Source organism: Ranitomeya imitator, chromosome 4 (genome assembly GCF_032444005.1).
Source record: "Ranitomeya imitator isolate aRanImi1 chromosome 4, aRanImi1.pri, whole genome shotgun sequence".
NCBI lineage: Eukaryota > Metazoa > Chordata > Amphibia > Anura > Dendrobatidae > Ranitomeya > Ranitomeya imitator.
In genome coordinates this window covers 531,515,273-531,537,272 of record NC_091285.1, presented here as the reverse complement: position 1 = coordinate 531,537,272, position 22,000 = coordinate 531,515,273, and the positions used below count along the sequence as shown (strand labels likewise).

At 40.1% G+C, this 22,000-nt stretch overlaps 2 protein-coding genes across 4 annotated transcripts in view; both read left to right on the top strand.

Moving 5' to 3' along the window:
• Positions 1-6,853, top strand: part of LOC138676678 (cell surface hyaluronidase CEMIP2-like) — a 141,837-nt gene extending 134,984 nt beyond the window's left edge. For both annotated transcript variants that reach the window (XM_069766196.1, XM_069766197.1), the window contains exons 21-25: positions 3,427-3,649; positions 4,743-4,844; positions 5,651-5,811; positions 5,898-6,007; positions 6,496-6,853. In XM_069766196.1, coding sequence (XP_069622297.1) covers positions 3,427-3,649; positions 4,743-4,844; positions 5,651-5,811; positions 5,898-6,007; positions 6,496-6,644 — 745 coding nt within the window. In that variant the 3' untranslated portion in view covers positions 6,645-6,853. The remainder of the gene's footprint in view (positions 1-3,426; positions 3,650-4,742; positions 4,845-5,650; positions 5,812-5,897; positions 6,008-6,495) is intronic.
• Positions 1-22,000, top strand: part of CEMIP (cell migration inducing hyaluronidase 1) — a 137,860-nt gene that overhangs the window by 35,315 nt on the left and 80,545 nt on the right. The window contains exons 1-2 of one of the 2 annotated variants that reach the window (XM_069766199.1): positions 10,337-10,465; positions 15,676-15,769. In XM_069766199.1, the coding sequence (XP_069622300.1) occupies positions 15,679-15,769 (91 nt within the window). In that variant the 5' untranslated portion in view covers positions 10,337-10,465; positions 15,676-15,678. Of the gene's footprint in view, positions 1-10,336; positions 10,466-15,675; positions 15,770-22,000 lie in introns of those variants that run through there. The other variant, XM_069766198.1, reaches the window with a different exon arrangement.

Sequence of the window (22,000 nt, the reverse complement as noted above, 5' to 3'; positions counted from 1 at the left end):
ATCACTGTCCTGCGCATGAGCTCACATACAACCCAATTGGGCCATCAAAGCTGATTAGTATCAGACTTAAATATGAATTAGTGGCAACTTTAATTTTACTCTACCCAAAATGTATGTAGAGACGTATCAGCACACGGAGTTTGCAATCTTGAATCATTGCCGCTGGTTTCCAGTTTCCAGCTAGAGTACCCAACAGGGATGTTGCCAAAATGTGAAAGCATTTGGGTTACTAGGTAATGGGCTGCGATGTGGAGACCACTGATATGAATCACTGCTTAAATTGTTCTTTCAGTGATGTCCAGTTACTAAACTAGGTTTCAGGTGCCAAATTGTTATGATAAGGTAATTCAGTACCACAATGGACATAGAAGTCAGAGCACATACAGTGACCTGACAATAACCCAAAAACATAGAACGAGCTCTGAGACGTGGGAACTCTGCTGACCGCAATCCCTAATCCTCTCCAACCACACTAGAGGCAGCCGTGGATTGCGCCTAACGCTCCCTATGCAACTCGGCACAGCCTGAGAAACTATCTAGCCTGAAGATAGAAAATAAGCCTACCTTGCCTCAGAGAAATACCCCAAAGGAAAAGGCAGCCCCCACATATAATGACTGTGAGTTAAGATGAAAAGACAAACGTAGAGATGAAATAGATTTAGCAAAGTGAGGCCCGACTTTCTGAACAGAGCGAGGATAGGAAAGGTAACTTTGCGGTCAACACAAAACCCTACAAACAACCACGCAAAGGGGGCAAAAAGACCCTCCGTACCGACTAACGGCACGGAGGTACACCCTCTGCGTCCCAGAGCTTCCAGCAAGCAAGAAAAACCAAATAAGCAAGCTGGACAGAAAAAAACAGCAAACAAAATAACAAAAGCGGAACTTAGCTATGCAGAGCAGCAGGCCACAGGAACGATCCAGGAGGAAGCAAGTCCTATACTAGAACATTGACTGGAGGCCAGGATCAAAGCACTAGGTGGAGTTAAATAGAGCAGCACCTAACGACTTCCCCACATCACCTGAGGAAGGAAACTCAGAAGCCGCAGTACCACTCTCCTCCACCAACGGAAGCTCATAGAGAGAATCAGCCGAAGTACCACTTGTGACCACAGGAGGGAGCTCTGCCACAGAATTCACAACACCAAATAGATTCAAAGGCTGTAACAGGCAGTAGGTCACCACAGACTTCTGGAAATTCACCGTGGTCCAACCTCATGGATTACATTGGTGTCACCTTCTAATATAAATCCATGATACTGTAAGTAGAGAATCAATTGTGGAAGGATATAACACCTATATATATTTTAGACGCTTATGACGTTTCTTCCAAATCCCAAATTCCATTGTTGTCAAAATCAAACTCAACTGAGTTGCAATAACAGGCGTGACCCATGTTCAAAAATGCCTCTGTTTGTGGAAGATAGCAGTCAACCAAGTTGTTGTTCCCATCTCAAGAAGCCAGACACTGCCGAAAATGAGGGCAGATAGAGCACAAAGTGACTCCACCTGCTTCATTAAATTCAATAGCCCCTTTGGCAGATACAGGTGTTTCTCACAAAATTAGAATATTATCAAAAAGTTAATTTATTTCAGTTCTTCAATGAGTGAGATTCATATTTTATATAAAGTCATTAGAAACAGAGTGATCTATTTCAAGTGTTTATTTCTGTTAATGTTGATGATTACGGTTTACAGCCAGTGAAAACCCAAAAGTCGTTATCTCAGTAAATTAGAATACTTTACAACACGAGCTTGAAAAATGATTTTAAAATCCGAAATGTTGGCCTACTGAAATGTATGTCCAGTAAATGCACTCAATACTTGGTCGAACTCCTTTTGCATCAATCACTGCATCAATGCGGCGTGGCATGGAGGTGATCAGCCTGTGGCACTGCTGAGATGTTATGGAAGCCCAGGTTGCTTTGATAGAAGCCTTCAGCTCGTCTGCATTGTTGGGTCTGGTGTCTCTCATCTTCCTCTTAACAATACCCCATAGATTCTCTATGAGGTTAAGGTCAGACGAGTTTGCTGGCCAATCAAGCACAGTGATACTGTTGTTTTTAAACCAGATATTGGTACTTTTGGCAGTGTGGACAAGTGCCAAGTCCTGCTGGAGAAATAAATTTCCATCTCCAAAAAGCTTGTCGGCAGAGGGAAGCATGAAGTGCTCTAAAGTTTTTTGTTAGACGGCTGCGCTAACTTTGGTCTTGATAAAACACAGTGGACCTACACCAGCAGGTGACATAGCTCCACAAACCATCACTGATTGTGGAAACTTCACACTAGGCTGGGAATGTGGCCTCTCCACTCTTCCTCTGGACTCTGGGACCTTGATTTCCAAATGAAATGCAAAATTTACTCTCCTTGTGGAGTGTGTCAATGACTCTTCTGGACATCTGTCAAGTCAGTAGTCTTCCCCATGATTGTGCAGCCTACTGAAACAGACTAAGGGACCTTTTTAAATGTTTAGGAAGCTTTTGCAGGTGTTTTTTGTTAATAATTCTAATTTACTGAGATAATGACTTTTGGGTTTTCATTGTCTGTAAGTCATAATCATCAACATTAACAGAAATAACACTTGAAATAGATCACTCTGTTTGTAATGACTCTATATAATATGAGTTTTACTTTTTGTATTGAAAAACTGAAATAAATTAACTTTTTGATGATATTCTAATTTTGTGAGAAGCACCTGTACAATTGAATTCCGTTTTTGAGGGCTTCAGACAGAAGCCCCGAATCACCCACTGGTGTGTGTTAAAAACGTGATATGAGCCCAGTCGTAGTCCAAAGTGAAAATCACTCCACTTGTGTATAATACAGCAATGGTTATTATGAGCACATGTCCCCATAAGGCCTATAACTATAATTATAATAATCACAAGACACCTTTAATGGTTGGAATAAATGGCCGTGAGGTTTTATTTTGAGTTACAAAATCCAATTAATTAAATAAATAACCAATAAATAATATCCATAAGTTCATAAGTCCAAATGTCCATAAACTTCCTGAAACCAAATCCACCCAAAGTTGAGTGATTTTTACCCACAAATAAAACCAAACGACAAGTGAATGATAACATAAAGGGAGGGAGGGCGGGCTCTTCTTTTCTTCAAGCGCCGGCGAACTGAGTATCCAACGCCGGTGCTCAGGTATATATCATAACAAAATCTGCCCAGCAACTGATTGACAACCAATCATCCATCAAAAATTTAGGCGGGCAAAAAGCCAGTCAGAACCAGATCTGGCTGCTTTTACATACAGTAACAGTAAATACCCTGACCTCAACTTGACCCCTAATATTCATGGCATAAATGAATGTGCCAGGCCTATGTGGACATGGGACCCCCGCTATATTTCTGCTGTCTGAGCGGGGGGGCTTACATTATATCTATTAATGTCCTATCTTTGTATTTCCTCAGATATCTCTTCCTTCACCTTCAAGCCTATGAAGATCGGATTGGGCACAGCTACTGTTCTCAGCATGGCTGTGAGAGAATTAAGATCACTGCCCATTTTCATCCGGATGATTACTCGGAGTGCACACACAAACCATTCCCTGACAGAGGCGGCAGTGACCAGCTTACTAAGTTACACGTGTCTCAACGACTAGCCTTGCCGTGTAGGCAGTGTGGAGCCCCACAGGTAGACCATCTGTTATGTGTAATAAGTGTAGAATATCAAGTAAAAATGAAAAAGGTTAAGGGCCCAATTCATCATTGCATTTGCTCGTGTTTTAGCTGAGTTTTTAGTGTTTTGCGTCTTTGTTTTGCGTCATATTCATCTTTAAAAATGGTGCAAATCAAAAGTCTCTTTAGTTGTGTTTGTCCGATCTTTTCTTTTACTTCACCAATGTGGGCGGATTTTAGAGTTTCCAGATGTTTTTACTTGATTAATCATTTGCAACTTTTCAAAAAGTCACAAAATTTGGTGCAAACTTAGTGTCCCCTGGAAGTGATTTTATGAACGCTTAAAACTTTGGCAGAATTTTGTCATAGTTTAATGTAATTTGGGTTTTTTTTTGCTCTAAAAAGTGTCAAAAAAAGGTCAAAGACAAATACAAAGCATTTTTTATTTTGCACAACAGTCATGATTTTAATGCACCATTTTGATGAGTTTTGCACACTAATCTTCAGCGAATACCATGAGACGAAAAAAAAAGAAAAGTAACTTTAAAAAAATGCAAATGATGACTCTGGCCCCAAATATGTATATTTAGTAGAATGTAAAAATCATTTTGAGGGTCAACATTATGGACCAGATAGAAGAAAGAATGAAAGGGTCATTACTTTGGCTCGCTTTCCGAATAATCCTAGTACAGTAATAACTATGCTTTGGGTAACATTTATTTTAGTTAGCTACGGTTTTTAGGTAAATGTGACTTTGCAGAAGACGTGGATTGGCAGCTTATGGCCTATATGTCATCCAAGGCTTTTTAAGGACAAGTTGGCAGCAAGCACAGACATCCAGAACGTCTTAGTATAAAAAGATAGTTACTGCCTGTATCTATTCCTTAATATATAAATACTTGGGCAGTGTTACAAAAATACTGGAATATGCAGTCAACAGGTGAAGTTTTCACGTGCAGCCAAAGCATTATAGCTAGAAGGTCACAATAGTCTTGTGATGCAGAATGATCCCACTGCCCAGTAAGCCCTTCTCTGAAAACTTTTAGCTTTTCTCACTTACTAATTATCCATGAATTGTTTATAACGCCGTCTAATAAATCTTTTTACAGATTGCTATCACCAGCAGTCTGTCCCTTAAATACACAAAGATACAAGTGCAGTCCATCAGCCGGGAGGATGTATTAAATGGAATGCAAACTGCCTTCATCAAGGTAATAACGGAAATGCTGCATGTGTTCAGGTTATACGGGCTATAAAACATATGTACAGATGTAAGTAGCATTAGCCCCAATAATAAGTTAACGCTAAGGGGTTCACTTCTGCATGAAAAGGTGAATGGGGCTGGTGAAGTCACGTCTATGGATTCTTGCCAGGACGCCCGGTATTCAGCAATTGTCCTGGCATGTGTCTGTAGAAGTCACTTGCATCATTCACCTCTCTGTGCAGAAGTGAGTGGAGCAGGATTAATTAACCCTTTAAGGCAAGGGCTACATCTAGACTTTCTATCTCAGTACGAAAATCGCTACGATAGCGCTGCCTCTAGTAATGCAACTTAAAAGCTCTTCAAAATCTCGTTTTTTAATTGCAGGGTTGGAGTGCTGCTTCTAATCTACTTGCACTTAGTCTTATATTTACCTGCTGCCATATTCACCTTCTATCTTCTTACCTGGTGTAAATGCCGCTGTTCTCCTGAATCTCGGTTGGGTTTTGTGCGCCTCTCTGAACTAACTTTATATAAGTGTATACTTTTTAGTCAAGTGGAGTGGCCCTAAACTCTTCTCTATGGGAGTCTTTTTGAGATCCACACCCAGTTAGATTAAAGAGTAGACCGGAAGCCATATCTGAGGAATGGAGAGCAATAGGAAAAAAAATAAATAAAAAGAATGCAAAATTTAGTAGAACAGCAACATTTATGCCTGTTAAAAAATATTAATATTTAAGGCAGATGACTAGTTGTCTTTAAGAGTCCTTCATATTTTATTTCTTTTATTTCTCCATTTTTAATATATTTTTCCAGGTTGATGAGGAACTTTTCTTGTTTAAAAGGAGAGGCCTTTTCTTCTTGGTGTTGGACGCCTGTTCGGGAGCCGTTGTAAGCAAGAGACATTTTGAAATGATCAGTGACACATTTACAACAAAAGCTATTTCTAGCTACATACAAGTGTCAATGAAGCAACGGTAAGGACGTGCTCAGACGAAGCCTAGTCGCTCACATAGCGCACTAAACCTTTGGCTCATACCTTCCATATATTTTTATGTTTTAGATCTGTGGTTCTCATTTGCTCTAGAGATGTTTTAGAAACTCCACCGGGTTCTGAAATGTCTAGTTTGACCAAACTCGGATCTGCAAAACCTGTAGTGTTTTATGAAAAAGGTAAATTTCTTTGAAAAAAAAAAAGAAAAAGTCTATGAAAACATGGTACATAAGGACTAGGTTTAGATTGAAGATTAAGGATATTAATGGGCTGTAGAATATGGCCAAAGGCAGAGATTTTCCGACAGCTAGATTTCTATTAAATTTGGGTCAGAACAGGCTGGTGCCACATGTGCCACTATATGAAAGACAATATATGCGTTTAGATTTTAGCAGTGTAAATACTTTTAAGTCAAAAAAATGATAAAAAATATTCTAGGAGTGATACCTTTATTGGATAACCAGAAAAATAAAATTTGCCAGCTTTCGGAGCACAGAAGCCCCTTCATCAGGCAATGACCTTTGTACTCCAGAAATGTGCAAGTATCATAAAAAGGAAACTTTGAGTGTAGAAATTTGGAAGATTAAACAAGGATGAATGGTAGAGATGTAAAAAATACAGGCATACCATACAGGAATCTGATCTAGTATTTGTACTGTTTTTACAGGTAGCTTTGCCATGGTGGGATATAAGGGACTATACAACCCATCCTGGATCAAAATCATTAATAACAGTCCTGATAAAAAAGCAGCATCCATACAACTTTACTTGCCATTGATGTTGACTGAATACAGATGCCCAGCTCCAAAAACTTGATGAAAAAAGGTTGCATCACACTGTTTCTTCTGTGGTCTCCAAAGACCAAAGTTATCCATCTGCCCTTTCCTTCATCACCAGTATCTGTTCTTCTTACACCTCCATTCTTGTTAGCTCCTGAAAATGTGATGATCCATAGAAGAGACATGATACCTTTTTATACTGCCACGTGTTTATATTGTCCAGTAAATAAATGTTATTTCTTCTTATTTAGTTCTTTTTATTATTTATTGGTGGATCTAACGTATTATCTAGAGACAAGTCTAAAGCCTGCACCTGCCGCTTGTAAATGGGTCAATCTGCCACTAGTTATTTAATAACTTCTATCCGACAATATATTTGTGTCACCTGACAATTCTGTGCACCTGCTTGTTTGGTAGGAGACCTTTGCTTTTGTTGCCCTGTCTCATTATGCATTAGGCCTGAGAAGTTGGGAAGGAGCACATCTTACATGGTAAGTCATGTCTGTGGTCAAGACAGGTAAGATACTTCTGGATCATGCTGCTAAAATGACATTTATTTCAAGTATTAATGGTTACATTATTTTTGTATTTTACATTGTTTTAGTCCCTGGTGGCTCACCTTATGCCAGACATGGTCCATGGTTTATAATCACGAAGGGTAATAAGCCAGTTTTGTAAGCACATGGGCCATCTGCTTACTGGGGAACAAGCCTCTTACATTTGGAATTAGTAATGGAACTTATTTTTTGGTTACTAAATGTTCATGTGTTTTCTTTGGGAGATCAGTGAAAGCAGCTGCCCAATAGCTTTGGCAGTGACTTATCTCCTGAAGAACAAAAGGGTCAGGATTTAAAATTCAAACTGCCTGATTCTTATCTCCCCAATGTCATCTGTCAGAGGAGAGTCATCTGTCAGCTGATGCTGACGATATCAGAGGGTTTGCCTGACCTTGATTTTGTTGGTTTTTTTGGCTTTGGTTTAGATTTTTGCGCTTTGTACAAACTGGGGAATGGCTCCCCTTTCGTGGGGGCTGTTCATTTTGTTTATATAACTTTCCATGGCCAGGTGTCTGAACAGTCGGATCTAAGGTCCAGATCTGCCATTATCTATTTTTACATCCATTGACACATTGTGAGGTGAATTACAAGAGTTAAGGTACGTCACACTGGACGATATCGCTAGCGATCCGTGACGTTGCAGCGTCCTCGCTAGCGATATCGTCCAGTGTGACACGCCGCAGCGATCAGGCCCATGCTGTGATGTCGTTGGTCGGGGCAGAAAGGCCAGGACTTTATTTCGTCGCTGGATCTCCCGCTGACATCGCTGAATTGGCGTGTGTGACGCCGATTCAGCGATGTCTTCGCTGGTAACCAGGGTAAACATCGGGTTACCATCGTTTAAAGTAAAAAAAACAACCACTACATACTTACCTACCGCTGTCTGTCCCCGGCGCTGGGCTTCTCTGGTCTGGTCTGGCTGTGAGCGCCGGGCAGCCGGAAAGCACAGCGGTGACGTCACCGCTCTGCTTTCCGGCCGCTGTGCTCACAGCCAGAGCAGAGAAGCACAGCGCCGGAGACAGACAGCGGTAGGTAAGTATGTAGTGGTTGTTTTTTTTACTTTAACGATGGTAACCAGGGTAAACATCGGGTTACTAAGCGCGGCCCTGCGCTTAGTAACCCGATGTTTACCCTGGTTACCGGCATCGTTGGTCGCTGGAGAGCTGTCTGTGTGACAGCTCTCCAGCGACCAAACAGCGATCCGGATCGTTGTCGGTATCGCTGCAGCGTCGCTTAGTGTGACGGTACCTTTAGGTACCATCACTTTGTCACGGCAGGATGGCTTTTATATTTTTTTGATCAAAACAATATTTACTAAACACCTTATGGTATTTACATGTACTATTACTATTTAATTACTCACTACAGGGTATTTGCTCATTTTGTGTTTATCTTTGGTATTCTGTACGTCGATGTTCCACACCCAATTCATTAAGACTGGTGTTTTGCATGACAATCTAAGTGAAGGAAGCACTGGAGTTTAATGCACCAAATTCATTAAGCGGCATGCACCTGCAATAAATTTGGCACATCTTTCCCCTGCTTTGCACCTCCACCACCAGAAATTTATGTGCTAGGGACTGCGGTGCATTTCTGAAAAAAAAGCACTTTTTGTGGCTTAAATTCTAACTAATTTGTTGGCTTATTTGACCACACCCTGTCTACAAATATGTCAATCTCTGTCTACAAATATGTCAAGGGCTGCCACATTGTAGAGGGATCATCTTTATTCTCATTTACACAAGGAAAGACTAGAAGCAATGGGATGAAACTGAATGGGAGGAGACACAGATTAGGTATTAGAAAAAACATTTTTGACAATGAGGGTGATCAATGAGTGTAACAGGCTGCCACGAGAGGTGGTGAGTTCTCCTTCAATGGAAGTCTTCAAACAGAGGCTGAACAGACATCTGTCTGGGATGGTGTAGTGAATCCTGCTTTGAGCAGGGGGTAGACACGATGACCCAGGAGGTCCCTCCCAACTCTACCATTCTATGATTATATAATTCTGTCCTGCCCCAGCTTCGCCCACCTTTGGCAGATCTTGTCAAGACTGGTGTTAAAAAAATATTAAAAGCCGCAACACTTTTGAGTTGACAATCCTAGTGAAGGCCCACACTGTTTTTGATGCACTTTTTAAAAATTCGATAAAGCCAGAAGTGGATCCAGCAAAAAGGAGAAGTATAAGTCCTTCCTTTATATTTCCCATTCTTGTTGAATCCACTCCATAGAAAACCACATAAAAAACTGCATGTGTTTATCTAGTCCAAATGGTCAAAATCATGAATAATAAAAAAGCTTAAATACTATTTATCTGTATTTGTGAAAAACAGCCATGCGAGTCTAAAATTTTTCACTGTGATGAATTTATACCCCAGGAGATAACTGCCAGATGGCTGGGGGTCCGACCAATGTTGATGATTGACCTATGCTCCATTTACACAGGGTTCTTCAGAGCATCAGTTTTGGGGATTGGTGATGGTTCAAGCGGTTATCCCCCCTCCAGCGATCTGGAAGATAGCCCTTATCCAATGGTTCCAAATTTGAGCATACGTCTTAAGCACAATTGCGCTGAAAGTCACTGAGTTTAGTCTTTAGTTTGTGGGCGCTGGGATGTCCTGCTATGAAGGCTCAATGACTCACCACGTGACATTTGGTTCTTCCTAGTTACCCGTACCCATCACTGGTCACTATGGTGTCTGTTATCTTCGGATTTTGTTACCTTATATTAGTAGAAGGTATTTGTCGTGTAGCACCTTTTGCATTCTTCTATGGGATTAGTTCTCATTTAGCTGTTCTGTACATGTCTCTGCAGATTTTGCCAAATGCTAATAACAAGTCAGCATTGCATGTGTTTGATATCATGTTTCGTCCTGTGGTTCATCTACATATTTGAGGTATTCACTCACCATGACAGACTGGAACACGGCAAGGTGTTTATGGGCTATGGGTTACATTGAGATTGGCAGCTTGTATTCTAACATCACCTATGGATCCACGCTGAGGATAAGGGAGGACACAGGAGGAGTTTGTCTCAAATCATAGGCTATGACAGTAATTACAGGCAGAGAAGAGCTGTCTGCTACTCAACATACTTTCCACCAGAGTCCTATGATTAGACCTGATGGCTCTGGCAAGAACGATAGACACTAAGGGATGGGTGTTATCTAGACTTTCTTGAAACTCAAAGCACTTTATACTTCCAGTCTGTGAGTTCCCCACCACTGCTGCTTGACCTGTGCCAGGTTGGCCTAGCCTGGCATTTTCTGCAGACCCATGTAATACAGAACGCTGCACACAGGTATGTGATTTGTATACAGCGGGCTGCACTGTGTTTTCTCACTTGTCTTTTCAGTATATACAGAAATTGCCCTGCTTGTTTATTTTATTAAATTCCTGCTGTTTATTGGACCTTGCCAATGCCATAATACAGTCAGCTCCAGGTTTTCTGCTGATTTGATTAATGACTTTCTTTTTCAAAGAACACAAACTTGATGGTTCAGCTCCGTCCCGTAAACATGAGCCTTTTCTTCTACAGAAGTGTTACTTCACCTGTATCATTGACTTTAGCAGCTGATTTTGCCTGTAAGGGTAGAATTAAATGTGATAATTGCTGAGGGCACGTGCTGCCTGACGCTTAGCGTGACATGGGCCATTCATCAATATAGGTAAATAAGAGCGTGTGTTTGCCTTTTTCTACCTATTAGGGCTCATTCTCATGTCCGATTTTTACACATACAAGAAAAACAGACCTATTATACTGATCAGAATTTGGACAGAGCGTAGTCCGAGTGTAATCTGTTTTTCTCGTACGTGGAAAATTTTAAAAAAATAGGTTCTCCATCTTCTCCATTCTAACAGTCTGTGAAAATTGGACCAATTTTTTCACAACCCATTGACTTGCATTGCAAGATCTGACCCTTGGATCAGATATGTCACCACGATTTTACAGACATGTAAATGGCCCCATAGACTAGCACAGGTACAAGTGCTATCTGTGAAAAACATGGATACCACTCATACGTGAAAATTGGACGTCTGAATGAGGCCATAAGTTACTGAGAATTTTTTTCAGAACCAACAAGATTATCGAATAGATCACATTGGGGCAGATATAGCAATGTATTTATTTGTGCCTGGTTCTATCAGTTACCAGAAGATTGCAGACACAAAATCATATAGCTAATGACATGAACTTACATATAGGTAAATTTATGAAGTCCTTATAAGAAACCCAGGTCTTGCTTAGCAGTCATGTGATGTGTTATATAATATCTAATACTATAACGTATTGTGCCCTGTTTATCCCTCATACCTCTCTTAATAGTTAAGAAATCCTAGAGTCACCTTAAATTTACATTTAAAGGGTAATTCCAATCTCAGCTTTTCATGGCCGAGGCCACCACCAGAGTTGGGGTTACAAACATCGTAGAGTGCAGGCGCGCACTGTGTGCGTAACTCCTATAGAAATGAATGTGAGTTACAGAAAACAACAAAGCAAAGTTGTGTAAGTGCCGAGTTGTGAAAACCGCACAGCTTGCTGCGGTCTGCTGCTTCCGTGATTTCCATCCATTTCAATGGGAGAGACGCATACAGGTGCACCTGGCTGTATTCGTAGCCCCACCTCTGGTGGCTGTGATCTACAAGCAGTTATTCTCATCTCAGCCATTAAGGGAAGGGACAGACAAACAATGGAGAAATTGTCCAGAAAATGGAGTAGATACTAATCCACATGCCATCTGTTTGTATGTATTTTATGTTCATCTTGTTTGCACCATGTGTAAACCGTTTTTATACATCTACAGTCAAAAATGTACATGATCACATACAGTTTCCTTGGGTAATAATAGAAATGTATCCGTAAAAATCGAACGCGCACAGATGGGGGATCCAAATTTTTTTTACGCACTCATAGAATTGAATGGGTGAGTCTCATCCAAGAAGACAATGAAGAAAATAATTCATGTGAAAAAACGTCATCTGAGCAGCACTATTGCGTTATATTGGTCAGTGTGCACACGTCCATATCATATGCTCGTCTGAACGAGATCTACGGCCATGTGCACATGTTCAGTATTTGTTCATTTTTTTACCTCAGTATTTGTAAGACATAATCAGTGGAAAGGTAGGTCACAATTTCTGCATTTTTGTTACCCAGTTCTGGTTTCGGTTTACAAATACTGAGGTAAAAAACTTACCAAATAATGAATGTGTGAACGTGGCCTTAGGCTGAGATGAAAATAACTCCTAAAAGACTTCTGTATTGTTATGTATACACTGCTTTAATCAATGTTAGAGCCATGTGTCCAGTTTTGGCGGATAAATATTGCTTTACTTTAACCAAAAATCACAGCTCTATGATAAGTAGCAGGTCCTGTCCTTTTCCTGAATTCTGTGCACAGGAATGCTATTAGTGGAGATATTACACTAACCCTATGAGAGACGCCATATGTTATTATCATTGACCCTAGTGGAACATTTACACATAATGATTCCATATACTACTGTGTGAGGTGAAATGATGACACAGGTCACATTCAGAAGTGTCACGTGAAATATCTAGAGAGAGATTCATTAGAGTGCACTGACAGCGTCGCTGGAGGTCGACGTTTTCTTACTTAATCTGTCTGATAGTCAAGTGTTTTCAATCACTCCCAGCAAAATAATAGTGTGAGTTTTTATATAAGATGACGGGCTCCAGTTTCTAAAACGCTGTCATTTAAGCAACTCCCTAACATTTATTAAAAGATCTCCTGAGGCCTTTTCAGATGAGTCCACTTGACTTTGTTCCCTGGTATGTACTTAGAGTACAATATCAGAAATTTGCCTATTGTTCACGAATTTCAATTTTGGGCCACTCACCCTTACTAACCTGTGTAAAAGTCACCCTGTTACTTGTGGTGCCCTCTCAAAGTCTCATAAGGAGCAAGTCCCGGGCTCTATTGTGCTGGTATGCAGCCTTGCTGATGAGACTGTGAAGTTACAGCTGGAAGTAATTTGACAGCCTGGGTCTTGCCAGGAATCCGAATCTATATCCAGGAGTTGCTGCCAGGCGTCTTTCCAAGGCGGGCTGCATAAAGCATCCTATCCATGAGGGAATACACAGATGGATTTAGTAAATGCTTTAGCAGGACTCATCCAGCTATATCCTGACCCAGCTGGCATTATTGTTTGCTAACCTGGTGATATGCACTTTGTGATATGAAGGCATTACTTACTATTGGACTGCTGTGAGATTGAGTGCTGGGCTTAATCCATGGAGCAAATTATTACTGGTCTACATAAATATTTTTTCTGCAATGGATTATGTGACCAAAGCAAAGTATAACTGGAAACCAGAACAGTGGAAATTCCTTAAAGTGTAAATTTAGCAAACAGATTTCCAGCTTAGAGGATTGCACAGAAAGGGCCAGCATTAAAAAAATAATTATGTGAGTGCTGTAGAGGTGAATGCAGGTAGCGGATTTTAGTTAGGATTTTTTGGTCAGATATATAACAATACATTATTGAAAACACCATCCAGCAGGGATCCATAGAAATTTTTATTTTATTGTGATATATACTAAATGCATGCAACTAAATGCAAAAAGTTAGGCCTCATTCACACAACAGTATTTGGCATCAGTGTTTGTATGCCATAACCATGAGTGGGACATCCAAAGAAAAACTATAATTGAAAGATTGACACCTGTTCTGTGTTCTGGAGACACTCCTGGTTATAGCGTACAAATACTCATGAAATACTGATACAAAAATCCTGATGTGTGAATGAGGTCTTATGGAGAATGTTTATTCTAAATGTGCCCACTCACTGTTCTGTCTCCTGCCAATGCAGGGATTATGGATAGGTGCAATGGTTCATATGGATTTTCTCATATATCTTCTGGATCTATTTTTGGTTCATGTGTCAGATTTTATAATCTGAGAATCATCCATTTTTCTCATATAAAAAAGTTTTACAGATTTCTCAAAGCTTCTTCTGTCAGCTACTCGGTGACAAATGGACAGCATTTGGATGACACGCGGAGCCTGATTCATCACTGCTTTTATGCCAGAATTCAGGCATAAAAGGCTTTGAAAAATCACAATTGTGGCACAATGGGAGTCTGCGATAATATTTTGTAACTTACGGCGTTCTCACTCCATTTTCTCCAGCTCTGTTAAAATGCGCGGATCTGGGGTGGGACGGGGGCGAGGCAATCACTGCTCACGGAATTCATGACAACCGGTAGCGTTCCTTATGCCATAAATCTTACTCCAGTCCCTGTGGCAATGAGTGTCTGACTCCCGCATGCTTCCTCATCCTCATCATGCTTCCTCATCCTCATCATGCTTCCTCATCAAGGCCAGCATGAAAATTGCCAATCTTGATGAATTGGAGATGTGGTATTTGTTTTCAATTTAATATTCATTTGAATGGGCAAGTTTGATCCACAACTCAGATCAAACACCGACATGCCTCCTTTTTGGTTTATTGATTCATTTTAATGGACCGTCAGTCCTGCAAATATTGGCCAAATTTCTTGGTAGTGTCTCAAAGAAGCTCTCAATGCATCATATACAACATGTACACAATATGCCTAAATACCAGGCAATATTATATTGCAATTTTCAGAAAATAAAGGAATTATGTGCAAATAGTATTCTTGATGCACATGTCTAATACAATGCTGGTGTAATACATACATACTTAAGCCCCCCATACACATTAGACTGATGTTGAACCCACTGGTGTCGGCAGTCTAGTGTGTGGTAGTCCAGAGCAATTTATTGAATTGTCTCCTGGTGATAAGACACGTCTGGATGTCTGGTGATGGATCTCTCATGGAGGACGTAGGAGCACTCGTCCAAATGAGGGCTCCGGTGTATGGGAGAGATGGCTGCTATCTAAGGTATATGGCGGGCTTTATTTTAAAGTTCATACAATTTTGGAAACTTCTTTCAGTTTTGTAAACTTTTTTTGGCTTATAGAAGAGATAAGAAATGCAGGGGACATTGTAACTAGGCAAACCCAAGTTTGCATGAATGTTACAAAGTGTGCTATCATATTAATTATTTGTAAGCACTGGGACTGATTAAGGATATAAACGAGCGCATCACACCCACATAAATATGTCTTAAATCTGTGTCTGCGTCCCGTCCGCTGACCAGAAGCAGTGTGTCTATGACCGCAGCGGGGGAAAGAGAACCGTTCATGCTTCTGGGGCTTCTAGTATTATCTTGTGTCAGTTACTTAGGATGACTGCGGACTTCTGTGATCATCATGTCTGGATGGGTGTAAGCTAGAGGTTAAGTGCACTTGGCACAGGGCTGTGGATGTCATCTGATGAAGGCGACATTATAAAACACAAGTGTTGGCTGTTCAGCATACAGAGCTGTCTGTCTATAACATTTGGACTCTATAACGTAGCACCAGCCAGTGCATTAGGTAATATGGAAGCTGGTCGCTGCTCACTTGACAGCATCTTAACGACTCTCCCCATCAATTAAGAACTGTTTTCTGTTTTGTAGGAAATGACAACTCCAAGCACCATGACTGCGGGCAGTGTTGGAATAGTTTTGCCTCTACTGTTGTTTGCAGCAATATTTGCTCTAGGAGCTTCAGGTAACTTTATACTTTTATACTTTACTAGTTAAATTATGTCCAGATAAACTAAAAGAACTTTCTCCTTCTTAAAGTTGTCTTTTTAAACCATCCAGAATGCTCCAAATGTTAGTGTTTCTTCGCCACTTTAAATCCAATGCTGCCCGAGTTTCCCACTGGTCTCTGTAAATCCTGATTTAGCCAGAAAAATGATTGCACACACTTAAATCGGTGACTGACTGCAGTGGTCATGTGCCATTCCAGCCGGAACAGGTTGTGTGGCCACTGGCATGAGACTCGGGAAGCAGTGGAAAAGTAGTATCAGAGGTTTGGTAAGGTGAATATACCGTACTTTATTTTAAATGCAAATGATTAAAATTAAATGCATTTTACAATAATATAAATGATTTCAAGCACACTTTTTTAATTGTTATTTTAGGTAGTGGACAAACCCTTTTGTAGCCATTAAAGTCATTTAAATATCTTGTTCCAGGTCCATAATTCTGTACTTATAGAATTCTGTAGGTCCTTACTACTGTGAGCCACACAAAGGTTATTTTATCAAGAATTTTAAACCATGAGAAAAACCCCCCAATGACTTCACAACATGCCATCTAGCAGAAGTGTTCTCCTCTACAAACCTTGCTTGTCATGAAACCCTATAATATATACCATTGTTTGGTAATGCAGACCCATAGTCTTTATTCTGGAGCAGCTTGCCCTAATTCAGTTTGCTGTACATGGCAGGATGATGTATTCTTCGTCCTATGTTAGCTTTCCTAAGAAGTTAGTTTCTATAATATGAATGTCAAGGCAGGAAACATGAATAAAATATGTGTAAAGTTGCATTTTTAACACATCTGTCCAACAGCCTGAGGAAAAGACACACTATTATAGTAAATCATTTCCAAACATTGTTGTGTTTTCATTTTTATTACTATGTTATCACAATTATTATGCTATTTTTTATGTTATTATTTATGAATGAACTTCAGATTTTCAACATTAGATAATAACATGACAACATTGCATAATATTAACAACTGTTCTTTGAGTTTGTGTGTATACAAATACAGTGTGTGTGTATGTATGTGTATATATATATATATATATATATTACACACACAGTATATATATATATATATATATATATATATATATATATGCAGAAAGGGTAATGCAAAGCAAGAATGATTTGAAAAATCGGCATGTTTATAGTTAATTAATTAGCAAAACGCAAAGTCAGTGAACAAAGAGAAATCTAAGTCTAATCAGTATTTGGTGTGACCGCCGTTTGCCTTCAAGCATCAATTCTTCTAGGTACACATTGTACACAGTTCTTACAGGACCTCGGCAAGGAGGTTGTTTCAAATATCTTGGAGACCTAATCACAGATCTTCTGTGGATGTCGGCTTGTGCGGATCATTCTGTCTTTTTATGTAATCCCAGACAGACTCGATGATGCTGAGATCAGGGCTCTGTGGGGGTTATGTCATCACTTCCAGGTCTCCTTATTCTTTTTTTACGCTGAAGATAGTGCTTAATGCTGTTTGCTTTATCTTTGTGGTCATTGTCCTCCTGCAGAATAATTTGGATCCAATCAGTCACCTCCTTGATGTTATTGCATGATGGATAAGTATCTGCTTGCATTTCTCACTCACCATTGAGTACACTATTATTTCTGACCAAATCCCCAACCTGATTTGTTGAAGTGCAACAATCTTGTATGGCACCTCCACCATGCTTCACTGTTGCCTTCAGGAACTCATTGTACCTATCACTACCTATTTGGCAAATAAACTGTCTTACATTGCAGCCAAGTATTTAACATGTTGACTCACCGGTCAAGAGCACCTGCTGCCAATTTTCTGCACTCTAGTTCCTATGTTTTTGTCAATAGTTGAATTGCTTGACCTTGTTTCCATGTGGAAGATACTGTTTTTGGTCACAATTCTTCTATGAAAACCATTTCTGGCCGCACTTCTCCATAAAATATTTGGGTGTAGCTGGGGTCCACTAGTTTCTGACAATGTTGCCTATTTCTTGGTGTTCTCAGTGCTGAGAAATACAGACAGATACTACTTTTCCATCATGCAATACCATCAGGGAGGCATCTGATTGGCTCCAAATTTATTCTGCAGCAGGACAAGGATCCACAAACACAGCCAATGTCATTAAGAACAATTTAAAGAGTAAAGAAAAACAAGGAGTCGCGGAAGTGATGACATGACCCCCACAGGGCCCTGATCTCAACATCGTGTCTGTTTGGGATTACATGAAGAGACAGAAGGATTTGCACAAACCGACATCCACAGAATATCAGTGGTTAGCTCTTCAAGAGGTTTGGAACAACCTCCCTGCCGAGTTCTTTCAAGAGCTGCGTACCTAAAGGAATTGATGTTTTGATGAGAAAGGGTGGTTGTTTGTTCATTTAATTTAGCATTTTTGTTATATATATTTATTTTATTTATTTATGCATGTGTGTGCATTGATGTTATAGTTTTAGTTCACTGGAATTGTACCTTAGCAGTAAGGTTTAGAAATAGCCAAAAATAAGTGACACTTGGAAAGGGTTGCATTGCTAAATTTTCCTGCTGTGGAAATTGAATTGCGACCAACATGTTGTATTAGGTGTTAGATCTTTATTGGATGCGTTTAAACATCATCACTTTCTATTTGTGTTGGACGCGGTTACATTCCCTTTAGGCCATTGAACAATACAGATATTTTGCAACTGTTCTTCTCTGAGATCAGAAAAAATGCTTTACAGTGTAAGCTCAAATACAAATTCACATAAGTGAGGTTAGGGGTCTGGTTTCGTCTGTGCAGAAGAACTGTAAGCCTTTGGCCAAAGTAAACTGATTGCAGTCATTGCCTAATGTGGCCACTTTGTAGCTCAATCCACTGTGAGATATCCTAGACTGTGTTGCACAAAATATGGGAAATATTGGGAGCTCATCAAATTGTCTGGACTTTAGTAAACATTAAATATGTCTTTAAATATGCAGATCGCATTTCCCATAACTTAATATATTGGTGAGAATCGTAACAAAGGTAATAATACATGCTAGAATGATAGTAATTATTATGTATAGCACTACTATACTGTGTAGTACTTTATAATAAAGGGGGTTAAAGATTAAAGAAACTGATAAGTAATAAGGATAAGTGAATAATTTACAAAAGCAAGATGAATACATACCAATCAGGAGTGGTCTTTCAGTCCGGTCAGTAATTGCAAACCAGTTTTCAATCAAGCAAAGGTGTATATACCATGTAACTAGCAAGAGTATACACAGCGGGAACGGAAAGTATTCATACCCCTTTAAAATTTTCACTCTTTGTTTCATTGCAGCCATTTCGTAAATTTAAAAAAGTTCATTTTTTTCTCATTAATGTACACTCTGCACCCCATCTTGACTGAAAAAAAACAAACATGTAGAAATTTTTGCAAATTTATTAAAAAAGAAAAACTGAAATATCACATGGTCATAAGTATTCAGACCCTTTGCTCAGTATTAAATAGAAGCAGCCTTTTGAGCTAGTACAGCCATGAGTCTTCTTGGGAATGATGCAACTAGTTTTTCACACCTGGATATGGGGATCCTCTGCCATTCTTCCTTGCAGATCCTCTCCAGTTCCGGCAGGCTGGATGGTGAATGTTGGTGGACAGCCATTTTCAGGTCTCTCCATAGATGCTCAATTTGGTTTAGGTCAGGGCTCTGGCTGGGCCGGTCAAGAATGGTCACAGAGTTGTTCTGAAGTCACACCTTTGTTATTTTAGCTGTGTGCTTAGGGTCATTGTCTTGTTGGAAGGTGAACCTTCGGCCAAGTCTGAGGTCCAGAGCACTCTGGAAGAGGTTTTCATCCAGGATATGTCTGTACTTGGCTGCATTCATGTTTCCTTCCATGACAACCAGTCGTCCTGTCCCTGCAGCTGAAAAACACCCTCAGAGCATGATGCTGCCACCACTGTGTTTCACTGTTGAGATTGTATTGGGCAGATGATGAGCAGTGCCTGGTTTTCTCCACACATACCGCTTAGAATTATCACCAAAACGGTCTATCTTAGTCTCATCAGACCAGAAAATCTTATTTCTCATAGTCTGGAAGTCCTTCATGTATTTTTTTAGCAAACTCTATGTGGGCTTTCATATGTCTTGCACTGAGGAGTGGCTTCCGTCGGGCCACTCTGCCATAAAGGCCAGACTGCTGGAGGGCTGCAGTGATAGTTGACTTTGTGGAACTTTCTCCCATCTCCCTACTTCATCTCTGGAGCTCAGCCACAGTGATCTTAGGGTTCTTCTTTACCTCTCTCACCAAGACTCTTCTCCCACAATTGCTCAGTTTGGCTGCACGGCCAGGTCTTGGAAGACTTCTGGTGGTCCCAAACTTCTTCCATTTAAGGATTATAGAGGCCACTGTGCTCTTAGGAACCTTGAGTACTGCAGAAATTCTGTTGTAACCTTGGCCATATCTGTGCGTTGCCACAATTTTGTCTCTGTGCTCCTTGGCCAGTTCCTTTGACCTCATGATTCTCATTTGGTCTGACGTGCACTGTGAGCTCTTATATAGACAGGTGTGTGCCTTTCCAAATCAAGTCCTATCAGTTTAATTAAACCACAGCCATTTATCTGAAAGGTCTGCCTAGTCCCGCTACTAATATATGCTTAAGTACTTATGATTCATTGCTGGTTTTTACTTATGTTTGCATTCTATTCGTGGCTGGTATATGTATACAGTGGCTTGAGAAAGTATTCACCCTGCTTAGCACTGTTTTTTTGTAAAGAACATGCCAACAACTGTGAACATTTGGTTTTCTATTTAGTGTATTGTGAAGCAAGCAATAAATAGGACAAAATAACTGAAATCTTTAGTGTGCATAAATATTCACCCCTCAAGTCAGTACTTTGTAGAACCTCCTTTTGAGGCAATTACAGGTGCAAGTCACTTTGGATAAGTGTCTATGAGCTTTACACATATTGTCACTGGGATTCTTGCCCATTCCTCAAGGCAAAACTGTTCCAGCTCCTTCAAGTTAGATGGTTTCATCTGATGGACAGCAATCTTCAAGTCTGACAACAGATTCTCATTTGGATTGAAGTCTGGGCTTTGATTAGGCCACTTCAAAACATTTACTCGTTTCCCCTTAAACCACTTGAGTGGTGCTCTAGCAGTATGCCTTGGAACATTGTCTTGATGGAATGTGAACCTCTGTCCGTCTCAAATCATGGATAAACTGAAACAGGTTTTGCTCAATAATATCATTGTATTTCGCACCATCCATCTTCCCCTCAACTCAGACCATTTTCCCGACCCTGCTGTCGAAAAACATCCCTACAACATGCTTCACTGTGGGGATGGTGTTCTCGGGGTGATGAGCTGTGTTAGTTCGGCGCCAGACATAGTGTTTACCTTGGTGGCCAAAAACTTCAATTTTGGTCTTCTCCATATATTTGGGAAGTCTCCCACATATCTTTGACAAACTCAAAACGAGCCTTACAATTTTCTGCGCAAATAAATGCTTTTTTCTGCCCACTCCTCCATAAAGGTCACCTCTATGGAGTGTACAGCTTATTGTAGTCATATGGACAGATACTCCAGTCTCCGCTTAGAAACTCTGCAGCTCCTACCGAGTTACCTTTTGGTCTCTGTGCTGCCTCTCTGATTAATGTGCTCCTTCCTGGTGACAGCTCCAACTGGATAACTCACATCTTTTGTCCGTTCCCATAATCTGTGCCACAAAAGTAAAAAAAAAAAGGAGTAGAACCCAATAGTCGTTTTTGGATGTTGCAGTGTTGGCATACAAATATAGTACAAAATATAGTTCTAGGATACATTGTTCTCACTTACAATATTACTTTATATGATGTACTGTTGAGAAATTGTGCCAGATTTCTCAAAGCCTTTAGGTGTGAAGGACTGATATCCTTTGTTATCTAGAAAAAAGACAACTGCCATTTTACCATGGGTCTTTTCCAATTTAAGAAGACTCTGCTTTGACTAAAAAAGTCATGTGGCAATGCTTGACATAGGGTCGATATTGGCTTCTAGGTGGCCAACTCTGGTAGGTGGCATTAGAGGTCCTGCTTTATTCCTCGTGTAAGAGGGCTCATTTACATACAGTATCAGTTGTAGTATAATTTTCTCTCTTACAATCAAAGGGTATAATTAATGGCTTTTTTGGCTTCTAGTATTATAGTTATAGATTTAAGTGTATATTCCACATTTTTAATTCACTGTGTCTGAAAT